The sequence below is a fragment of the Heptranchias perlo genome, chromosome 23, assembly GCF_035084215.1.
Source record: "Heptranchias perlo isolate sHepPer1 chromosome 23, sHepPer1.hap1, whole genome shotgun sequence".
NCBI classification, from domain to species: domain Eukaryota; kingdom Metazoa; phylum Chordata; class Chondrichthyes; order Hexanchiformes; family Hexanchidae; genus Heptranchias; species Heptranchias perlo.
This window is the reverse complement of record NC_090347.1, coordinates 27,124,450-27,148,805: the sequence shown is the minus strand read 5'-3', so window position 1 is coordinate 27,148,805 and position 24,356 is coordinate 27,124,450. Positions and strand designations below refer to the sequence as shown.

Here is a 24,356-nt window from a genome sequence, read left to right as displayed (position 1 = left end):
AAGGTTGACGAGAGTACAAGATGTTCGACCCCTCTTGGTTATATGCACGCAATGTTCTTTTCAAATCAGAAAATGAGCTGGTTTGAAAAAAAGGACACAAGCTGCTCCCTCTTACATTTTCTAAAACTGATTTAGATCTTTTTCACATAGAAATATGTTGCAAAAAAAATGCAATAGGTCATACCTCCCAACCAAGAAACCATCACAATGGGGTGGATTTGCATCTTTAGCACCGAAGTATAAAGCATTGCCTGAGCACAGCACAGAGACAAATATTGGGTGGGGAGGGTTCCACGCTCATAATGGAGCTCACTTGATTTTCCTCACAATTAAATTAACAAAAGGAAAATTGTGTGGGATCAGTTATGAGTATGTGACCTTCTGTGCCCACTTTTTCTCCTTTTGCTGTACCCAGGCGATGTTTTACTGTCTAATAATGAAATTTATTAGGAATCTGCAGCAACAATTGACAAAACCTCAATTAGAAATGTTAATTGTTCCAGTTTGGACTTTAACTCCCAATTCATGGCGAACAGGCACTTTCCATAAATGGACTGAGTGCCTTTTTTGTGCTTTTTAAAAATTTGTTCATTGGATGTGGGCATCGCTGGCAAGGCCAGAATTTATTGCCCATCCCTAATTGCCCTTGAGAAGGTGATGCTGAGCCACTTTCTTGAACCACTGCAGTCCGTGTGGTGAAGGTTCTCCCACAGTGCTGTTAGGTAGGGAGTTTCAGGATTTTGACCCAGCGACGATGAAGGAACAGCGATATATTTCCAAGTCAGGATGGTGTGTGACATGGAGAAGAACGTGCAGGTGGTGTTGTTTCCAAGTGTCTGCTGCCCTTGTTCTTCTAGGTGGTAGAGGTCGCAGGTTTGGGAGGTGCTGTCGAAGAAGCCCTGGTGAGTTGCTGCAGTGCATCCTGTAGATGGTACACACTGCAGCCAGGGTGCGCCGGTGGTGAAGGGAGTGAATGTTTAGGATGGTGGATGGGGTATCAATCAAGCGGGCTGCTTTGTCCTGGATGGTGTCGAGCTTCTTGAGTGTTGTTGGAGCTGCACTCATCCAGGCGAGAGGAGCGTATTCCATCACACTCCTGACTTGTGCCTTGTAGATGGTGGAAAGGCTTTGGGGAGTCAGAAGGTGGGTCACTCGCTGCAGAATACCCAGCCTCTGACCTGCTCTTGTAGCCCCAGTATTTATATGGCTGGTCCAGTTAAGTTTCTGGTCAATGATGACCCCCAGGATGTTGATGGTGGGGGATTCGGCGATGGTAATGCCATTGAATGTCAAGTGGAGGTGGTTAGACTCTCTGTTGTTGGAGATGGTCATTGCCTGGCACCTGTCTGGCGCGAATGTTACTTGCCACTTATCAGCCCAAGACTGGATGTTGTCCAGGTCTTGCTGCATGCAGGCACGGACTGCGAATGGAACTGAACACTGTGCAATCATCAGCGCACATCCCCATTTCTGACCTTATGATGGAAGGAAGGTCATTGATGAAGCAGCTGAAGATGGTTGGGCCTAGGACACTACCCTGAGGAACTCCTGCAGCAATGTCCTGGGGCTGAGATGACTGGCCTCCGACAACCACTACCATCTTCCTTTGTGCTAGGTATGACTCCAGCCACTGGAGAGTTTTCCCCCTGATTCCCATTGACTTCAATTTTACTAGGGCTCCTTGGTGCCACACTCGGTCAAATACTGCCTTGATGTCAAGGGCAGTCACTCTCACCTCGCCTCTGGAATTCAGCTCTTTTGTCCATGTTTGGATCAAGGCTGTAATGAGGTCTGGAGCCTAGTGGTCCTGGCGGAACCCAAACTGAGCATCGGTATATGCTGGGCCATGAGGTTACAGATTGTGCTGGAATACAATTCTGCTGCTGCTGATGTCCCACAGCGCCTCGTGGATGCCCAGTTTTGAGCTGCTAGATCTGTTCTGAATCTATCCCATATAGCACGGTGATAGTAGGACACAACACGTTGGATGGTGTCCTCAGTGTGAAGACGGGACTTTGTCGCCACAAGGACTATGCGGTGGTCACTCCTACCAATACTATCATCGAAAGATGCGTCTGCTACAGGTAGATTGGTGAGGACAAGGTCAAGTAGGTTTTTCCCTCGTGTTGGTTCGCTCACCACCTGCCGCAGGCCCAGTCTGACACTATGTCCTTCAAGACTTGGCCAGCTCGGTCACTAGTGGTGCTACCGAGCAACTCTTGGTGATGGACATTGAAGTCCCCCACCCAGAGTACATTCTGTTCCCTTGCTACCCTCAATGCTTCTTCCAAGTGGTGCTCAACATGGAGGAGGACTGATTCATCAGCTGAGGGAGGGCGGTAGGTTGTAATCAGCAGGAGGTTTCCTTGCCCGTATTTGACCTGATGCCATGAGATTTCATGGGGTCCAGAGTCAATATTGAGGACTCCCAGGGCCACTCCCTCCTGACTGTATATCACTGTACCCACACAGGGACGGGACATATCCAGGGATGGTGATGGAAGAGTCTGGGACGTTAGCTGAAAGGTATGATTCCGTGAGTATGGCTATGTCAGGCTGTTGCTTGACTAGTCTGTGGGACAGCTCTCCCAATTTTGGCACAAGTCCCCAGATCTTAGTGAGGAGAACTTTGCAGGGTCGACTGGGCTTGGTTCGTCTTTGTTCTGTCCGGTGCCTAGTGGTCCGATGCCAGGTGGTCTGTCCGGTTTTATTCTTAATATGTCTTTTTGTTGCGAGATTGTACAACTGATGGGCTTGCTGGGCCATTTCAGAGGGCGATTAAGAATCAACCACATTGCTGCGGGGTCTGAAGACACATATAGGCCAGACCGGGTAAGGACAGCAGGTTTCCTTCCCTAAAGGGGATTGGTGAACCAGATGGGTTTTTACAACAATCCGGTAGTTTCATGGCTAATACTAGTTTTTTTTTAAATTCCAGTTTTTATTTAATTCATTGAATTTAAATTCCCCAGGATTTGAACTCATGACTTCAAATTATTAGTCCAGCCTCTGGATTACTAATCCAGTAACATAACCACTATGCTACCGTACCTGTTGCATGCCCAGGATTAACATTTAGCCCCTAATCACAGATTATTACTCATGGGAGATCATGTAGGAAGCCCATCATGCTCTCCTGTCTCTTCCAAAAGTGGAAATAACATGCCAACAGAGCAATGGATACTGGTTAAAACCAACCTAGTTGGATTTATTTATAGGTTCAATACAAAGAAGCCAAATGATACTTCAAGATATTGAATCAGTACAAAACTAATAAAATGAAAATAATTTAATAAGGAGTTATCATGTTCCATTTGGAGTATGTTTCTTACTAGTCTGAGGGGTGCAAACTCAAGTGTACCCAGCGCACAACTGGCCTAGCCATCCATTACCAGATCTGGCTTGACCACATCAAGCACCAACATGCTTCACTTTGCTAATCCAAAACTACCCACTATTCCAGGATCATCCTGGCGGGCAAGAATAGGCCCAGGTTCAATTTTACTATGAGCAAGTGTCTCCTTAAACCTGTCCCACCCACTTGCTTCACCCTCACTAACTGCAAAGAGTTAATGGATTTTTTTTTGTCACCACGATTGAGACCATCTGTGCAGCTACTTCTGCAGCACCCTCCACATCCTTGTGCTCTCATGCCCCAGACTTCTCCTAGGCTCCCTTCTATTCTAGGCCTGAACCCCATCTCTCTGCAGTTTCAGTCTCATCTTCCCTCCTGTCCTTTCCATCCATGAAACTCACTTGTTCCCTCAATCCCATTACCACTCAATTTCTGACCATAACTTCCCATCGTGGTCCCCATGTTAGCTGACATTGTGAATGAATCCCTCTCCTCAAGCATTATCCTTCCCCACTTCAGAGCCATTATCCCCTCAAAAAAAAACATCCTTGACCCTCAAGTCCTTGCCAATTACCACCTCATCCCCAACCCCTTATTTCTTTCTAAGGCCCTTGAACTTGTCATCACCTTCCAACTCCATGGTCATCTCTCCCATAACTATGTTCAAATCCTTACATTCTGGTTTCTACATTTCTCCCAGCACTGAAATAATCCTTAGAAAATTCACAACTGACATCTTCCGTGCCCGTGATAATACAAATCCGCATCATTCTCGACACTTCTATAGCATTTAATGAAGTTGACCAAGCCATTTTCCTCCAATGCCTTCCCTCCATTGTCCAGCTCTGTCGAACTGCATTTGCATTGTTCCATTCCTATCTGAGCAGAGCCAGCACGTCTCCAGTGATTTTTTCTCTTCCCTCCACCACAGTTATCTCCCAGATCCCCAAATATCTTTCTTTGCCTCCTCCTCTTCCTTATCTACATGCTGTTTCTCAGTAAACATCATTCACAGACAACATATCTGCTTCTGCAGTTATACTGATGACACCAAGCTTTACCTCTCCTCATCCTTATGTTTACATGCCTCCATAGCTTTGTCCCACCCTCTCTTTGCAACCTCTCTAATCCTACAACACCCCCTCCGAACACTCTGTAACCTCTCACTCAGTCCTTTTATGCACACCTCCCCCCCACCCCCACCTCTCCTTTCACCTCAACATTGCTGGAAGCAGCTTCAGCTGTCTATGTCCAACACTCTGTAATTCCCTCCCTAAACTCCTCTTCCTTTCCTCCTCTCTCTATATTTAAAAACCTTCTCAAGACTTATCTTTTTGCCTGAACTTTGGTCACCCATGCTAATCTCTCCCTTCTTGGCTTGACATCCACTTTCCTTACACATATCTGTGGGACAATTTTTATGTATAAGGCACTATTTAAATGCAAGTTATTATTGTTATTGCTAAATGATAAAACTTTTGAATGAAAGAGTCATGTTGTCTTATTATATGTCAACAATAAGAATATCAGTTCATCGACACTAGTCAGAATTCTTACTGGAACTAAAGCTGAGCAACCATTGCTGTGATTTATGCCGTGGGATATCTTTCATGTTATTGCCATCTCCTTGATATAAACAATAAACTGAAAGTTTGACAGATCTTACACCTTACGAAGCGAGGTGTTAAATGTGGGCATCGCTTTCTCAATACTTCCTACTTAATGGCCTAGCAATCAAAAAGATTACAATTGTCAACTCCATTTAGGAAGGATGTGAAAGTCTTAGAGAGGGTGCAGAAATGATTTATTAGACTGGTTCCAGGGATGAGGGACTTCAGTTACGTGGATAGACTGGAGAAGCTGGGGTTGTTCTCCTTAGAGCAGAGAAGGTTAAGAGAAGATTTGATAAGAGTGTTCAAAATCATGAAGGATTTAGATAAAGTAAATAAAGAGAAACTGTTCCCATTGGCGGAAGAATGAACCAGAGGACACAGATTTAATGTGATTGGCAAAAGAACCAAAGGAGATATGAGGGAAAACTTTGTGACGCAGCGAGTAGTTACGATCTGGAATATGCTGAAAGGGTGGTGGAAGCAGATTCAATCGTGGCTCACAAAAAGGAATTGGATAAATACTTGAATGGAAAAAATTTGCAGGGGTACGGGGAAAGAGTAGGGGAATTGGACTAACAGGATTGCTCTTAGAAAGAGCCGGCAGGGGCTCGATGGGCCAAATGGCTTCCATCTGTGCTGTAACCATTCTATAATTCTATGATTGTCTGTCAAGGTGTAGAAATTAGCATCTCAAGCAGGTTGTTGTAGCCACCAAGCAACTTTTTGACTTAATCAGTTTTGGAACAAAGGCAGTGAAACAAACAAAGAAATCTGATTTAGGACAGAATATGCGATCAGGATCTGATTGTGCAGCTTGGGAAGAATGAGTCCTTTCAGAGACACAGCTGGCTGAAGGCAATTCCTAAACTGGATTTAACTTATCTATTTGACATTGCATAAAATACAATACAATAGAACAAAATCTTTGTTCAGGAAAAATAAAAGCCTTCAGGCTTTTTATTCTACAAGCAGAGAATCTTACTTATTCAGTGCAGTTACCTAATAATACCTGGAGTTGTTAATTATGGAAAAAAAAAGGCACTCATTTTTTAATATATTAACAGAGGAATTTCAGCACATATTGTTTCATGAGAACAGTAAGAAAAGTGATCAATGCTGTGAATTGCCAGCAGGAGACACACAAGATAGAAACTATGGAGGAGAATATAGAAACTGAATGGGCCAGAAATTTGCTGTCAAAATAACGGGGAGGCTAATGGCGCTCGCCGTTTTTATACGCAAATGGTATAGCTACTTCAGGCGAGGGGCAGATGTGCGGTTAAATGCGGATATTCAAAAGTTGCTGTCTGAGATGTGTCGCTCTGGCATTAGCTTTGAGAAAATGGCATCTCGCTGTCTGCCTCACCATTGAAATGCATTGAACGGCGTGAAGCTGCTGTATTTGCGCGATAGATACGAATAAAACTCGCCACAGAAAGTTAAGTCTTGTCCATTTCAGTCCGAGTACCCTTTTAATGATGTGATGAGTGTTAATTACTGCCAGTCAACCTCTCTCTGGTACTGAAAATTAACTATTACAAGCATAGAGTCTCATTGCTTTAGGTTTTAATTGTTGTTGGAGATTTTAAAAAATGTAAAATTACCATTTTTATAACTTTTCGTTTCTGTCTTTTTTTTTCCTCTCTCTTAATCCAATCTTTCTTTCCCTCTCTGTACCTGATTTGACATTGAATTCACCCACTCTAATTTACACTTCCTCCTCAGTCCTTGTGCTGGTAATTTCACAATCCTTCAATCTGATTGGTTAAGGAGATACACAGTTACTTGATCTGTTCACTCAGGTCCCAGATGCCCTGTTTCTCTCGCTGCAACGTTACCATCTCGCACTTTCAGCAACTTGCCACACAAAAAATTTATAAACTTAATGTGCAGAGGCAAGTCTAAATAAACGGCAGATGCCGTTAGATGTCCTGCCACAGCAAAACATGGCCCAATAGCTTTAGTTTTGAGCAGTGCATTTTCAACAATGCAAGGGTTCAGGTTGGTCTTCAAGGTGGTATTGCATTTGTGTATGTCCTATAACAACTTAGCCTGTCACTTCAGCCAGCTGTGTCTCTGAAAGGACTTCCTCATCAGAGTCAAATTATGAAAATAGCTGGATTTTGAGTTATTATTTCCATATCTACTTAATCAAATAACTGATGCTAGGCGGCACTACCACAAGTGTAAGACTGTAGCACTTTGTTAATTTATTCTCAAGGGAATTTCAAACCTATTCCTATCCAGAGGGGTCAAAAAATTGTGGACCCTCCACACCCAGATGGGGACTGTTGGAATTAAAGTCAGAAAGCCCCAAAACAAATCCAACCTTTAGCTTTCATTCACATGAATCTACAACCCGTTCCACCAATCACCAAAAATAGTAGATGCAGCATAATTTCAGGCCTATCTGCCTCAGCTAGAAGGGAAAATATAATCCAATCAATTGGGATCTCACTTTTATCAAGCATTGCTGTTATTGCCCAATAACATTGAACAATGCACTGGAGAATTATGTAGCCCAGATCATCCAGTGCTACTCAATTAAAAAGAATGGTCTGAGCTTTGAATCAGGTGATAAAGTGACAAAATAGAGTTAAATGTTTTTTTAAAATTATACAATTAATTATAAAGTTCAATCATTGCCTCACCATCAAAGTTAGATTCTGCCTCAGTAGATGTTTAGTAATTAAACTCAGTGCCTGTTCCGATAAAGGGATTGGGGTGGTGGCCACCAGTAGATCCACCCAACATCCCAATGTGTAGGGGCACCTAACTGTGACCTTATTTTTCACACTCAATGAAGTGAGGTACAGACACCTAATATTACTCACATATACTGTCTGCACCAGCAATAAAACCTGGGGTCCTTTCTTACTACACTATAGGGTTTTCATAAAGTGTGACTTCATAATGTATTGTTTCACATGCCACATGAAGGGTGACAGGAACTATACAAGATAATTACAGAATTATACGGTAATTACGTTATTGTATCTCCTCCTTTACCAGACATAGGGTTATGATTATTAAAACATGAAATGTGGCAATCATAGAAGAAATGAGCACTGACAATGTCTAGAAAAATATTAACATACACTTGCATTCAATCAGAAATCTAATAAACCATTTATCTAAACATCCATCTGACCAGCAGATACATTCACTGGATATTAGAAAACATCAATCACATCTTTAGTTTAACATTGAGCTGTAGATTTTCAATAAACCCAAGATTTTAAACATTTTCACTTGATTATAACACTGATGGTCTTTCATTCTAAATGGAGATAATTTTACACGATTCTATGCACTATTCATTTTCACTTTGTGCTTTACTAATCCAACAGCATCTGATTCTAATAATCATTACTGTTGGCAATCACTGAAATAAAGGAAAAGAGTGTCATTTTAATGTTATTTCAGTCTTATTCCAGTTTATCATATAATTTTCAGCATTTTTTCATTCCATCAGCCAGTAAATTGTGTGTGAACGGTGTGGGATGGTGTATCTCTGCCCAAGAGTATCATGGAGACTCTGCGGTTCAGTAGCCCTGCCTGGCAGCTGATAGAATCATAGATTCCTACACCACAGGAGGTCATCATTCGGCCCATCGTGCTTGTACCTTTGAAAGAGCTATCCAATTAGTCCCACTCCTTCGCTCTTTCCCAATGGCCCTGCAATTTTTTCCTTTTCAAGTATATATCCAATTTCTTATTGAAAGTTATTATTGAATCTGCTTTCACCACTCTTCCAGGAGTGCATTCCAGATCATAACTCGTTGCGTAAAAAAATTCTCCTCATTTCCCCTCTGGTTCTTTTGCCAATTATCTTAAATCTGCGTCCTCTGATTACCCACCCGCCCGCCTGTGGAAACAGTTCCATCATATGGAGGCAAGCAGTGGTGCAGTAGTGTAGGACACTGTTCCGGATCACTTTTTTCACATTTGGAGTTCAATATCTCAGGTAGCTCACCACATGAATGCAGAACCCCTTGCAGCCCCACTGACATTTTTAAGATATTTATGCCAAGATTTAGTGCTAGAAGTTGGGTTCAGTATTTCCACTTATCGCTCCCCAACACCCCCAATCTCAATGGAGCTATCCCATTAATACAATTGGACAGTTCCACTGTAAAAGAAACTCTGCAATTATTCTCATCTCCTTGTTGCCAGTTCCCACCTTCCCTCCCATTGTTAATCTTTGATACTAACCAGTGTTGCAGAGAATTTTTTAAAATAAAAGTATCTATTTTCATGTTTGCTGTAGTATGGGATGGGGCAGCAGCAATAGAGGTGGGAAGTTGAGTAATGAATCCAGTTTCTATTTTCTACCAACTTGTATTTCATACATTTACAAATGGGCAGAACTACTGCAGATGAAATTCGATATGATTTTTTAAAGACTGGAAGAAAGAATTAGAGAAACAATAAATGGTGTTGAACTAGCTAGAGTAGAGGCTGAAACAGATCTGGGAGTGATATTAGTCTCGAGGCATAGAATGATTAGTCACTGTGGTGCAGCAACCCATCAAGTGAAAAGAATGCTGAGCTGTGTTACCAGATCAGAAGAATAGAATTTTGAAATTGTATCTCAGTCAGGCTGTACCCCGTGTACTGTATTCAGTTCTAGTCACCAAGGCAGTGCAGGGAAGGGGCTTGAGGCTGATCCCTAGTGGTGGAGGACGGCGTTATGAGAAATGTCTGAAAAAACTCAAACCCCAGCTTGGAAAGGAAGTGAATGGGACACGACTTTATAGAGGCACAATATTAAACACAAAATCCAGCGCACTATTTTAAGTTACAATTACAGGCCAGTTAGCCTAACGTCAGTGGTGGGGAACTTTTAAAGACAATAATTCCGGACAAAATTAACTGGCACTTTGAAAAGTATGGGTGAATAAATGAAAGTCAGCACAGATTTGTTAAAGGAAAATTGAGTTTGACTAACTTGATTGAGTTCTTCGATGAAGTAACGGAGAGGGTTGATGAGGGTAGTGCAGTTGATGTTATGTATATGGACTTGCAAATAACACATTTGATAAAGTACCACATAATAGACTTGTTAGCAAAATTAAAGCCCATGGGATTAAAGGGATAGCAGCAGTCTGGATACAAATTTACCTAAGCAGAGAGCAGTGGTGAATGTTTGTTTTTCAGACTGGAGGGAAGTATACCATGGTGTTCCCCAGGGATCGGTATTAGGACCACTTCTCTTTTTGATATATATTAATGGCCTGGACTTGGGTATACAGGGTATAATTTCAAAGTTTGCAGATTACATGAAACTTGGAAATGTAGTAAACAATGTAACAGACTTCAGGAGGACATAGACAGACTGGTGAACATTGCAAAAATGTTATTCCAGGTCTCTGAAATGACAAATACAAGCATGTTTGCAGTCTCTCATTTGGTGTCAGTTATTGGTTTGAAAACAAACAACAACTTGCATTTATATAGCATCTTTAACGTAATAAAATGTCCTAAGGCCCTTCACAGAAGCATAATCAGACAAAAAAATTAACACCGAACCAAAGAATGATCAAAGAGTTGAGTTTTAAGGAGTGTCTTAAAGGAGGAGAGAGAGGTGGAGATGTTTAATATGACAGTCAGACTGTACACAGGAAAACAGAGTGATTGATCTGATAAGCAAGCAGATGAAAGGACAGGGCAGCAGCACATGCCCGATCTGCCTGGAAAATATAATTGATTAAAAGCCTGTTTATTTACCTGCTATGGAAAGACCCAGGGCTTCTTGAAAGAAACTTGCTTCATGGTGAAAAAATTCTTTGTTCTGAGATATGAGAAACTGTCTGGACCAGATTTTACAATTCATTTATTCTAACACTTGTCAAAGTTACAGCAGTTAAACAAAACTCCACGGAGCCTACATGTTGCAGATTTCCAAGACATAATTGTAAGCACTCCAGAAAAACCCTATGCTTTGTTATTTTGGTCTCAGAAAAGAGTTTTCTTGCCAATGAGAGTAAAGCTATTTTACTTGCTGATTTATCAAAACTTAGTGTCAAAGAGCACATCGCTCATTAAAACAAAATGGAGAAAAAGATTTCTTGTAAAGCTCATTCTTGCCCATTTATTTTACTATGTTATCTGCTTGGTTCTGCTTTGAGTGGGAGGTGAACCGAAATCAGATCGGACATTAAAATTCAGCACTTTGGGAGGTTACAAGGCCTCAAATGTAGAAAATTGGTGGGGAACTGATCCTCTTTTGTAAAAAAAAAGGCAAATTTAAATAATTTGCACCTACAAATCTTAAGCCATACAAAGTGTTGTGAAGTTGTGGAACACTGTATATAGATCAATCAAATGTGTTCTGGTTGGAAGATGTGCCAGCGACGCCCACATCCCATGAATGAATATTAAAAAATCACCAAGCTATTAGCAAAATTACACCCCATTATCTGATCAGAGGAGCAGTGTTTAGCATTGGAATACTTTGGTTAATAGATTTGAGAGGAAGCCTTTTCATTTGTGTACAAGAAAAACAGCCCAAGCAAAACTGTTTTCACCGACAGATTAATCAGAGAAGGGTAAATAAACCAGAGATGTATAAAGGCAAAAGTACCAACAAACCCAAGACTGGAGAAAATAAAAGAGCCTATCATCCAGAAAACCTCCCATGGGAGTAATCTCGTATTTTTTTTAAAAAAGTAAAGGGGAGTGATGTTGTTTGGGGCGGGGAAGGCGTGTTCCAGAAATCAATTTTGAGACCCGTACTTTTTCATAATTACATCAACAACTTGGATTCAAAAATTCGATGCAAACTGGTCAAATTCACAAACAATCTCAAACTGGGAGAGGCAGTTGAATCTGAGGAGGCACCACAGGAAACTCAGAATAAATTGGACAAAACATGAAAGTGAACAGAACAATGGCAGATGAAGTTAAATGTGAACAACTATAATGTACTGTATATAGAAAGAAAAATATGTGCCATAGAATCTCCCAAAATAGCTAAGGATGAAAAAGATTGTGGGGTAGTAGTAGACTCAGCGCTTAAGAGGTCCGATCGCTATGGAGCAGCAACCAACAAGGCCAATAGACTGTTGAACTATATCGCCAAAACAATAGCGAACAAGTCAGAGGAAGTTGTTAAAAACTTAGGTCTAACTTAGATATTCTTTCAGCTCAAGTGGTGCTGGTCATTTTCGTATGGGTTCCGAGCATGTTACACTCGAGTGTATCCATACTGCACAATATCTAATTGCATGATAGCGTAACCAAGAGGTGTAACAGTAGGACTCTCTTGCGAGCTGAAATGGAAATTATGTGTTTTGTGCATGCCCTCATGTGCGCTTCTCTAATCTTTCTGAAGGCGGACTAAAATACTTGGTGAGATGAGGCAGACACGAATCGTTAAATTGCTTTATTTTACAAAGCAGTGAATATGCAGAGTAACAGTTATAATCAAATCTCATCGGATTCAACTACTGACAAAATCCCCTTCAAAAGCAAGAAAAATAATAAAAATACACCACCCTATCCTTATCAGCAGGCTCACTTATTTTTTCATGGTTAGCCTACTGTTTCCTTCTGGCTCAGGGATCAAGATGACAAAGCTTCCTCTTGCTAGGCCAGGCTTCATCCCCGAACCTTACTGTCCATGTATCTCTTTGTTGTTTTTTTCTTTCTGTGCCCAGATATTGGGAGGGTTGTCCTTTGTCTCCTTTCACAATCAGTGATTCGCTAGTAGGCCCATCAATAAAACCAACTACCACTTTTGTTGACAATATTTAAACAGTTTAATTCTAAGATAAAGGATAAAATAAATCCTGAAATTTGACTGAAGTCATGCCCAAACTGTATAGTACGTCCAACTCTGATCACTGAAAAATTGCATTTTCAATAAATGTCATACAAAACATTCCTTTCCAGTGCCAAATCATTCCTCACTAACATTCAAAATGCCACTTCTGTGCTGCACATCCTTATGTTAGGAACTGTCAAATGGTTTTCTGCAGCACCATAATTTTTTCATGATGCTATGGTGGGCCACGGTGGTTCACATATAATGAAGGAAGCAGGGAGCATGTATCTGCTTCTAATATGCTACCAGATCAGCTCAGATTTGCCCAAGACGACTTCTGATTGATCAGTTCCTGAGAGCAAGAATTACCAGAGGCCACAAGAGTCGAGAATGGTCCATCAAGTGTGGATACAGAAAGTAGAATTAATAGTCCCTTCAGTAGCAAGTTCAATTCAATCAAGACATGCTATTTTACGCAACATAAAATGTCCTGGTGTCAGGACAAATGACAGCCTCACAAAGAGGATTTTAAATTTTGATGGTAGAAAATTCCACCTTCAGCCAATTGAATGACATTGTCTTTATGTCTGATGAAAGGGGAAATTACTGAACAGCTGTGTGTAATTTTTCTCACAATAATATCACACACAAGCGACATAACATTTTTAAAGTGTTTTTTTTATAGTTTACGATTAATATTACAACAATAAAGCTACTATGAACATTTAAGTAGGTCTGTTACTGCAATATTAGTGTTTATTTCAATGTCATCACAGCCTGTGAGCTGAAAACTTACAAAAAATGTCTGGCGCAGACACTCATTTTCTTGGACCTGTTAGCAGCTTAAGTGTTAACCTCTACCATTACTTCTATTTCATTTGGAAACAAATTTGATTTAAGGTTGTCCCATCAGTTCCTGACTCCTCATATAGATAGCGGGACATTATCACCATAAGTCCACCAGAAGGGCCAGAAATTAGCCAGATATACTAGGTCCTAGGCCTTACACTGTGAATTTCCTTGTAAGGGGCAGAGCCTCCATCCAACCCAAACAAGGCCAGTGTCATAGGACGGAGTGTGGCCAGGGTGGAGACTCCCAAGGCCAGGGGTTCCAAGCCTCTTTGACAACTGGTAGAACATCGGTGGCAGCATAACAGGTCTATGAATTGGCAGATGTGCATCGCACCTGGAGAGGTTCAGGCATGAGTCCCAGTTTGGACCACTCAAAGATTGAAAGAAAATAAATTCAAACATCAGCCCCCTTCACAAAAGAGGCTGAGGGAGGCACAAATCTCTGATCTTTCTGGGGGGTACCCAACACCACACCCTCCCCAAGCCCAGTGGCATTCACTTGATTTTACAGCAGTTCATGCCAAATGGTAGGCACAGTTGAACCACAGAGCGACCACCATTACTAGGGTAATGAGGTAACGGCTCCCAGAAAGTCTGCTGGGGTCAGCAGTGGAGGTTCCTGGCACCTCAGCACTTATATCTTCCATGGAATTTCAACCGCAGAACCTTTAAGACAGTTTGACATTATGTTGTAGAGATGTTTAGAACACACTTCATTCAAAATGATAACATTTTGAAGTTTGGTCCTTCAGTCTGAATGACTAATCCTTGATTAACCTCTATTCTACAAAATGGTGCCTATCTTATCCTGTGCTGATGAAAGCACACCCACACATTTTTATTGTAGAGTCAACCATTAATGTCCTTGAACTGAGCATGTGATGCAAGTAACACAACAATGCAACACCCATATATACAACAATAACTTGCATTTATATAGCGCCTTCAATGTAGTAAAACATCCCAAGGCGCGTCACAGGAGCGTTATCAAACAAAAGTTGACACCGAACCACATAAGGAACTATTAGGACAGGTGACCAAAAGTTTGGTCAAAGAGGTAGGTTTTAAGGAGGACAGAGAGGTAGAGAGATGGAGAGGTTTAGGGAAGGAATTCCAGAGCTTAGGGCCAAGGCAGCCAATTGCGGATCGATTAAAATCAGGGATGCGCAAGAGGCAAGAATTGGAGGAGTGCAGAGATCTTGGAGGGTTGAAGGGCTGGAGGAGGTTACAGAGATCGGGAGGAGCAAAGCCATGGAGGGATTTGAAAACAAGGATTAGAATTTTAAAATTGAGGCATTCCCAGACCGAGTGCCAATGTAGGTCAGCAAGCACAGGGATGATGGGTGAACGGGACTTGGTGTGAATTAGGAGACGGGCAGTAGAGTTTTGGATGAACTGAAGCTTATGGAAGGTGGAAGATGGGAGGCCGACCAGGAGAGCATTGGAATAGTCAAGTCTAGAGGTAACAAAGGCATGGATGATGGTTTCAGCAGCAGATGAGCTGAGGCAGGGGCGGAGACGAGCAATGTCAGAGATGGAAGTAGGCGGTCTTGGTGATGGAACAGATATGTGGTTGGAAACTCATTTCAGGGTCAAATGGGACGCCAAGGTTGCAAACGGTCTGATTCAGCCTCAGAGAGTTGCCAGGGAGGGGGATGGAGTTGGTGGCTAAGGAACGGAGTTTGTGGCAGGGACCAAAGACAATGGCTTTGGTCTTCCCAATATTTAGTTGGAGGAAATTTTTCCTCATCCAGCATAGACAAGCAGTGTGACATATGAGAGACGTGGAGGGGCTGAGGGAGGCGGTGGTGAGGTAGAGCTGGGTGTCGTCAGCGTACATGTGGAACCTGACGTCATGTTTTCGGATGATATCGCCGAGGGGCAGCATGTACATAAGAAATAATGGGGGGCTAACATGGGGGCCAGGAAGGGAAGTTGGCTGGTCAGCAGTTTGGTAGGAACAGGGTCAAGGGAGCAGGAGGTGGGTCCCATGATCAAGATGAGCTCAGAGAGGGCATGAACATTGTAACTATACCCTGTGCTCTTTGTCCAATCCTTCTGTATGTTGCTAAAAAGCCAAGGCTCTAACTGGAGTTAGTATTATTTAAACCAAGGCAATCCCATCTGCAATAATGGTGCTGAGCTTCAAAGAACTAATTAGACACAGCATTCATTTCACTCTAGAAAAGTTTTGCTGAGGCTATTTTCAAAGTACTCTAACAAGACTTTTATGAACCTGACAGAAAAGATGTCATTAATTTGCTAATGCTTCAAAAATAAACCAACAAATTTTACAATATGACGATGGACAATTATGCTATTCATTTCAAAGCATTTTTTGTTTCCCCCCCCCAAAAAATGTAATACACTCCTCTCTTCTTCCCCTCCCTCTTCCCTGGCTCTGCCATCCCAATGCTTCACCTGAGCTGGCTTCCAGAAGATGGATGAAAACAGGCCTTTGCTAATGTTTTTTTGATATGGCTATTAGAAGGTGCATGAGGTGCATATTTGAATAATTGAGAACATTATACACTTTTGTATCTGATGGTGTCAAGTACCCTGTAAGTAAGGCAGCTACATGGTTTGTTAATCACATAACTGGACAGAAACAGTCCTACACACACAGTATTTTGCATAGTGTGCTTCGTGAAGCATTATTTAGAAAGAGTCAATGGGTAGAAAGAAAACTACTCAATAAATGTGAATAAAAGGCATCATTACCATGCCTCTGTCAGCTACTTCCTCTGCTGGCACAACTATAATCAAAGACAGGGAAAAACCCACATCCTCCCACAGCTTATTGGAGCACCAGCAGTGCACAATTTATATCAGGGCCAATGTGCTAAATGTTAAAATAAAGAAAACTCTTATACTCACATGTATCGGAGTTCCGACTCTCTTCTAACCAGTATATCTCTTATCCTTTCAATTTTAAAAAGTTCATCTTCAATGTCATCCACTGTTATGGTAGAATCTGCCATTGATATAATGTCTGTCTCTGCAAAGCAAATGAAGGCAACAGTGAACCATTTGCACATTTGATTTACAGTGTCTTCTAGAAATCACTAAACCAATACTTTTTAATTCAGAAATTTTTTTTTAAAAATTGTTATTGTATAATATATACAAGATAGGAAACTATTAAAGTTTTCTAAATGTTTCGTAGGAATAGTTTCACCACTAAAATTAAAAGCACAAATAATTTGTAGTCCAAACCAATCACCCATTGTTTCTAAGTGCAAACCATGAGAAGTTAAAACTTAACCTTAAAATTCACTGATAGAGGATACTCTGAACATTTTCAACAAGCTAAATGTTCAGTACAGCCGTACAAAATGGCAAATTGCCCAGTATGTACATTCATGTCTCCTATGTGTTCTGTACAGAGGATAATGGTCACAACATACTGGTTTTATGTATAAAACTATCATAAAGAGGTCAAACTTTGAGTTGTGTGGCCAACATTGGACCAGACTCTTGGTTGAACTATCCAACAGATGACTGTTGTTTCAATCACTTACTATGATCTGACCCATCTACAAGGTGGATGGAAGTGGGTTGAGGTGTCCCACAGAGTTCTGTTCTGGGACTGTTTCTACTCACGGTGTAGTAGGAGAGGAGACCGAGCGGTGACCCGATAGAGGTCTTTAAGATTATGAAAGGATTTGACAGGGTAGATGTAGAGAAGATGTTTCCACTTGCGGGGATGACCAGAACTAGGAGCCATAAATATAAGATGGTTACTAATAAATCCAATAGGGAATTCAGGAGAAACTTCTTTACCCAGAGAGTGGTTAGAATGTGGAACTCGCAACCACAAGGAGTAGTTGAGGCAACTAGCATTGATGTATTTAAGGGGAAGCTAGATAAACACATGAGGGGGAAAGGAATCGAAGGATATGTTGATGAGGTTAGATGAAGAAGGGTGGGAGGAGGCTCGTGTGGAGCATAAACACCGGCATGAACCTGTTGGGCTGAACGGCCTGTTTCTGTGATGTACATGCTGTGTAATTCTATGTAATACATCAATAATTTGGAATATAGGGCTAGAGGGAGTGGTGTCCAAATTTGCAGATTCGCGTCTCCCCATCTCTGCAACCTCCTCTAGCCCACTAGCAACCGTCCCCCTCCCCCCACCCCAGCCCTCCCAGAACTCTCCGTTCTTCTGACACTGGCTTCTTCTGCATTCCCCCCTCCCTTTGCCCCACCATTGGTGGCTATGCCTTCAGCTGCCTAGGGCCATGCTCTAGAATTCTCTCCCTAAACCCCTCTGCCTCTCCACCACCCTCTCCTCATTTAAGGCCCTTCTTAAAACCCATCTCTTTGACCAAGCTTTTGGCTCCTTCTTTGGATCAACATCCATTTTTGTCTGATTATGCCTCTGTGAAGCACCGGAGGACATTTTTCTACATTAAAAGCGCTATAAAAATGCAAGTTGTTGTTATTGAGATCGGTTGTGTAGAGGATAGACACCAACATGGATTGGTTCGGCTGAATGGCCTGTTGCCATGTTGTAATTTTTATGTAATTCTATGAAAAATGTTAGTGTTGTTTGAAATCACTATTATATTTGCCATCATTAGCTAAACAATACCACTGACATCTGGGATGGACCATAACTGCTATTCCAGATTCTGAAATAACTATTGAAATCTTGAAGACTGAACATGGCTATCTGACAGAATCCTGGATCTAAACAGTGAGAGTGATAAACATTATCCTGGAATCACAGTTAGATACTTAAAAAATTTACACATGTGCTGTCTCCAATACCAGTGAGAGATCAATTTCACTTCACAAATATAAAGAGCTTGTAATTCACAAAGCCTGCAATGCTCATTCTGCAGTTTAAGAACCAAATGTTCTTTGAAACTGAACAACACCTTGAATTTCAGCAGGGTTTTTAATTTGGTTCCAGAATGCTGTGTACAGGTGGTTAACTGTTAAAAGTAATACTTATAGGACTGCTTATGTTATTCACTCTTGTGAGTTATCAAATGACTTGACAATACTAATTATACGACACCCTCCTCAGGTTAATTTTTTCCTTCACAAATACATTTCTACTAGGAGGTGCTTTGATGAATTCTACTTTCAATCTCAGAGGTCATTGGATCGTGATAGCTGTATCAGCATCATCATCAGATGTGTTACAGTACCAGCCTGCACTTGGACAGGGCCACTAAGATTCAGAGTTCTCCAATTGGAAACTCTCTAAACGGATGCCAGTCCTGCCCATATAACATTTTCATCATGTAGGTGCTTTGAATCTCCTTCAAAAAAGGTATCCTAATTCATTTGCTATGTAACTGACTGAAATTACACCTACCACAATAAAACTAGTCATTTAAACTGAAAATTTTGATTGTCATTTTCCTATTAGCCCAGTAAAACATTCCCCTCTCATTAATGAAATGGTCAAGTTCAGACTACTTGCCACAGAGGAAATCATGGGCGATAACCCACACCCTACAACATCTCAGCATATGAGACTGGAAGATGGATCCATTCCTTTTGACTTGTGCCACCAAGACATGATTATAAAGAAAATGAGACATCAAGAATCAGAATCTCTTTTCATACTATCATAGTAGGTACAGCAAAGGAGGAGGGTTCTCACTCCTACTTACTCATACACCCTATATGCCAGTATCAAAGTATCAGATCCTGGTTGTTCACCCCGTTAGTTATGGGTGAATGTATGGAGCACACAGCATATGACCCAGTGCAGTCTGTGGATATGGGGAGGGGATAGTATTGGGATGGCTGTGGTGCCCCAGTGTACAATTGTCCTGCCAACAATTATCAATTAGCATGTAAATGGAGGTCAAATGGAAGAGGTGTTAGATGGCAACTGGCATCCATAGCACCAAATCCCAGGGAGGAATCAACAGCTTCAGTAGAGAAGAGGTGGGGTGGAAAGGGAGGAAAAGGGGTGGGGGGAGGGGGCTGGAAAGAGAGCATTGGAAGCAGGGGGAAAGGGAGAGAAAAGAGGAGTGAAGGGGGAAGGACAAGGGAAAGAAAATTTGATGGAAAAAATGGAAAATGACATTCCCTGACAATCTGTCTTTTTAAAAAGGTAATTTTTGGACTTTCAATTTTTAATTGCCTAATTTTGAGTTATTAATTTTCTTGAAGTAAATAACAGTAAAATAATCTCCTAGTGCATTAGCATACAGGAGCAAAAAGGTTTTAAATTAGATGGATAATAGATTAATGTGTTAAAACACTGAGTTATTGAGCTGCAGGTATCAATTTGAAACTGACACATGGGGATGCAATGCCATAATAAAAGTGTTTCCCATGCACAAGCAGAAAAGGGAAAATAGCTCACACTTCCTCACACACCCTACGTACCAGTATCAAAGTATCAGACCCTGGGAGCTGGTTGTTCACCCCATTAGTTATAGGTGGATGTACGGAGCACACAGCATAATACCCAGTGTAGGGAAGAAAACAAAGAGCAGAAGAGGGGAATTTTGTAAGGGGAAAGAAAAACAAAATCCCTTCACCGTGCAAATTCATCAAGATTGTAATTTCTTTATATTTGCAATTCCACACATATTGGCCCATTGCAATGATACAAAAGCAAAAAAAATAGCAGAGTACACATTTACCAAATATATTGCAAAGAATTTGTGGTCTAATCTACAATGATTGGATATTGGATCCAAACTGAGGCAGCTTGGTGAGCATTAATGCCTGCTCTAGAAAACCAGTTGAACAAATTAGTCTAATTCATCAAGAATTAAGACTAGAGAGCTGATCTCAAAGAGGGCTCTCCTTTTTAGAGGTCCATCTCTGGGCAAATTTTCTCTCTCAGTATTCTGTCCCTTCTTCTGTTTGCTCACAAACTGACCATAATGCTGACCACCAGCAAGAATCACCCCCATTATAATCAGTGAGTCAGGTAAAGACATTTCCCAATTTACCACACTCGTGTCTACCATTCCCTCCCAAAAAAATACATACAAAAGAAAGTGGCTTTAGCAGTTTGCTCAGATTTGCAAGGTTGTTAGGTATCTAATCATGGCAGGACTTTCTCCCTTTACTTTTCCCACTGTCCTAACACTATGTAAAAATGCTGGTCCAGTCCTATCTCCCCACACACCATCTAAATAGGTGATACAGAATAACTTTGTGCATTGCCACAAGTGATCTCGAATATTTTACCAGTTGGAGTGGCTTCATATGAAAAATAAACTGCAGGTGTCTTTGCAAATACAGTCGTGCAATGATTATGTAATAGATTAACAACCCAGATGTTGACAGTTCAAATCCTACTATGGTAAATTGTAAAATTGAATTCAATACTCTTATGAGTTAGTATCAGAAAAAAATAACAATAAAAGCGGACTAGTTCATTAATGCCTTGGAAAAGCAATCACTGTTTCCTAAGAAGGTGGCCCACCACCACCTTCTCAGAGCAACTAGGATAGGCAATAAATGTAGCCTTGCCAATGGTACCCGCATCCCGAGAACAAATAAAACGTAATGATTGGATGGTACAATAGTTGCTGATTGTCGATGTGAAACAGTACATTTTAGCACTAGGAAATACGCAGTGTATAATTTTTTTTTACAAAAAAATTTCTAAGTTAGGGCCCCCTGCTCCATACCATTTGCAGATCGAAATGATGAAGGTGACTTGTGTTTGTCCTCAGCCAGTTGATGTGCTGCATCAACTCAGCTGGAGATGCAGGCAAGTGCCTGAATTGACTCCCCACTGAGATCCGGTGCTCACTCCATGGGCAGCTGCAAATATAAAAGCTACATTCTGCTGGTCTGTGGTGTGATTGATTTGCACAACAAAATAAAATACCACCTGGTGAGTCAAAACTCACTGTTAGAACACTGAAATTGAAAGGAAATTTTCACTTTTAAAAAGTCAATCCAATTCCACCAGTTGTTTACAGTATCACTTCTAACTCTTTGGTACAGTATATTAATTTGAGAAACAAACTCACAGATGCTGGTGGGTGAAAGGAGCTATACAAGAAAGATGGTAATAAGAGTTTACACTGCACATTGTTGCCAAAATATATTGGGTTAAAATAGGGATTATACTAATATTTAGTGGCAAACTCACTAATATAACATAGCTATTCTATGGTCCAAATTCTCTTATGCAATGTCTGCTATCTCAGTAGAGGCCAGAGATAAAGCGCAATAATAAAGCTGCTATTTGTGTATAAGTTGTAAAGGATGCAATGAACACCAGCAACTTATTAGCACTTTAACAAATGTAAAAGTTGCATTTGAAAAGTTACAGCTCCTGTGAAAGTTTATATTTTTTTCAGTTAGTATGCAGATCTTACTCATCTTTACTTCTGATATATGTTAAGTTTGCAAATCTGTCTTTACTCAATGAGTAAGCTAAAATCAGGTGCTCACTCCATGGCCAATTAGACATAAAGCTGTTCTGCCAGTCTGTGGTGGTGCAATGGGTTTGCACACTAAAGCACAGTGTCATCACATTAGCTACGCTATGTGATCTTTTGGTCCCTCAACCAACAAGCTGTAAGCCAAATATAAACAGCTTCTAATGTACTCATTGTAAAGATAAGCTCACTAAATGGAAGTCTGATGATCTCTCCTGAAAAGTGTATCTCCACTGGGTGATTTGCTGTTGATATTTTTGTAATTTGTGCTGGATAGGAGGCAGTTGATTGCTCTATAAATGAGCAGAAGCAGATAGCAATACAAAAAAAAAACTGTGAACATACTAGAGCAATTTTCTAAAAGGATCTATTTTATATCCAAAAGTATTTGGGGATAAATTCCTAATAACCTATAATTGTTCAACGATTGAGAAGTGTTAAAGGATACAGCTGGGCCATCACATGTTAGGAAATTGTACAATGAATAAACAAGTATTACATCCAATTTATTTAATTGACTTACATAGAAATTAAATGTATTTTTTGTACTCATCAGGATAAAGAATGTTAAATATATGCTCCATGCCACAGCACTATTTCAGAGGCAACCAACATCAAGCATTCCCTCATTAGTTATAGAACAGCCAGCTGTACAGTAAAGCTTCAGTATTCTGTCTCATGTTTAGAAGGATAGAACCTAACTGCACCAGTTAACTGTGAATGAGATTGCAAAATTAGGGGCAGTGTTGTTCCGCAAAACCAGCAAAAATTGGCCAGGCACATATCACATAGGATCCTTGGGCTCACCGAAAACAAATCCAGGTACCAATCGCTTTTACCACTCAATCGCCTTTTCAATATTTTAAAATACTTTTATAATTGCAGATTTCCCCCTCTCGCCCCTCTCCCCATTAAAACCCTCCTAACTTGTTAAAATCCTCTACCTATCAAACAACTTTGGTAAATACTACACGACCATAAATGATCTTGGTCAATGTTTTTTTTATTTTCTTAAGTGCAAATATCACACTATATAGTGCACAGGGGTGCTCCCAAATCCAAAGCAGAGTGAATGGCACACTCTTTCCTCTAGCAGTGATGTGAGCACCCGATTCTTATTCTGTATACAACTATATCCAAAAATGCTGTACTTGTTGCTAAATAGAGAAATGTTACTGGGTAAGTGTGACCCAAACATTACCATTCAGCCTATGATGAAATTAGTTGTGTTTATCCCAAGCGAGATTTAGAAGACACGGGGCAGCTATTTTGGGCTTAAATGCACCAAATAGAAACCCAAACTCTTGATTCAGCAGGTTTGTAATATTCCTTTTTAGTGTCCGTTTGGTGTATTCCCCCTGTAAAATACAGGAATCCCTGTAGCTATGAGTATTGAATAGGTTGCCATGATCGGTGCTGCTTTTCAGCTTCGCAAACATTTAAACTCAGTTTTTATAGTAGAGGTGGGGGGCTCTTGTAAAAAGGAAACACCATTTAAAAAAAAAATCAAACTTTTGTTTTCAAAGTGATTTTTAAAACCGACGCACCTGTCTGAGTATGTGATAATTTCTAAACATAAATGTTTCAGTAACATGCAAAGCGGCATTTAGGGTTGATTTCTATGTGTCTTTCTCGACCGGTAAACATCTTTATCTACTAAAAATAAATAAAATCCATAAATAAATGATACTAGGTAATGACGAGTGCAAGGCAACTCAGCAAGCTAATTTTAACTGTCAGCAAACCAACCGAAGCACTCTTAACCATATATCAGACCACGATATGGATAAGAAATTGTTTTAACATTGATTTTCTGTTGTCACTATACCTTTTCAATCTCTACGGAAGAGCAGCGAATAAACAAAATACCATGTTAGGATCTGACATTTTATTTTTACCTTTTACAATGTCTGCATTCCACGTAGTTGATTCAAGAGATCCATAATGTTTTGCGTACGCTTTTTCATTCTCCATGATTTCTAAATTCAGTAATGATAAAACACAGGTACTTTTTTCCCTCAGGTCTTTTGGTCAGTAATGTTACAGAACTAGATTCTTACAATACCATGCATGATTTACATCCATTATTTAAACGTGTTCAACATTTAAGTGAAATTAGCACAAGAGGAGCAGCAGCAGCACTTAGGACTGTAGCGATGTGGATCTGATGCTTTCCTGTGTTCAAATCTAAATTTGACCACGGAGATGGGCGCAGGTTTCTCCACAGAGGTGAGTTTCAGAGACACCTGGTGGATTCTCGAGGAATTGCCGCCAATGGGAGGATCTTTTGTTTCTTGGCAACAAATCCTGTAAGCTAAGGGGAAAAAAATATATATTTTTTTAAACAACCAAAAGCATGCATTTACTGTAGTGATGTAAACAATAGA

At 40.7% G+C, this 24,356-nt stretch overlaps 1 protein-coding gene across 1 annotated transcript in view; it reads right to left on the bottom strand.

Moving 5' to 3' along the window:
- The window catches only part of LOC137341400 (bMERB domain-containing protein 1-like), a 46,545-nt gene extending 22,602 nt beyond the window's left edge, over nt 1-23,943 (bottom strand). The window contains exons 1-2 of the mRNA XM_068004516.1: nt 23,868-23,943; nt 16,466-16,586 (exon numbers count right to left, since the gene is read on the bottom strand). Of these exons, the coding sequence (XP_067860617.1) occupies nt 16,466-16,586; nt 23,868-23,943 (197 nt within the window). The remainder of the gene's footprint in view (nt 1-16,465; nt 16,587-23,867) is intronic.
- Between the last annotated feature and the right edge of the window lie 413 nt (nt 23,944-24,356).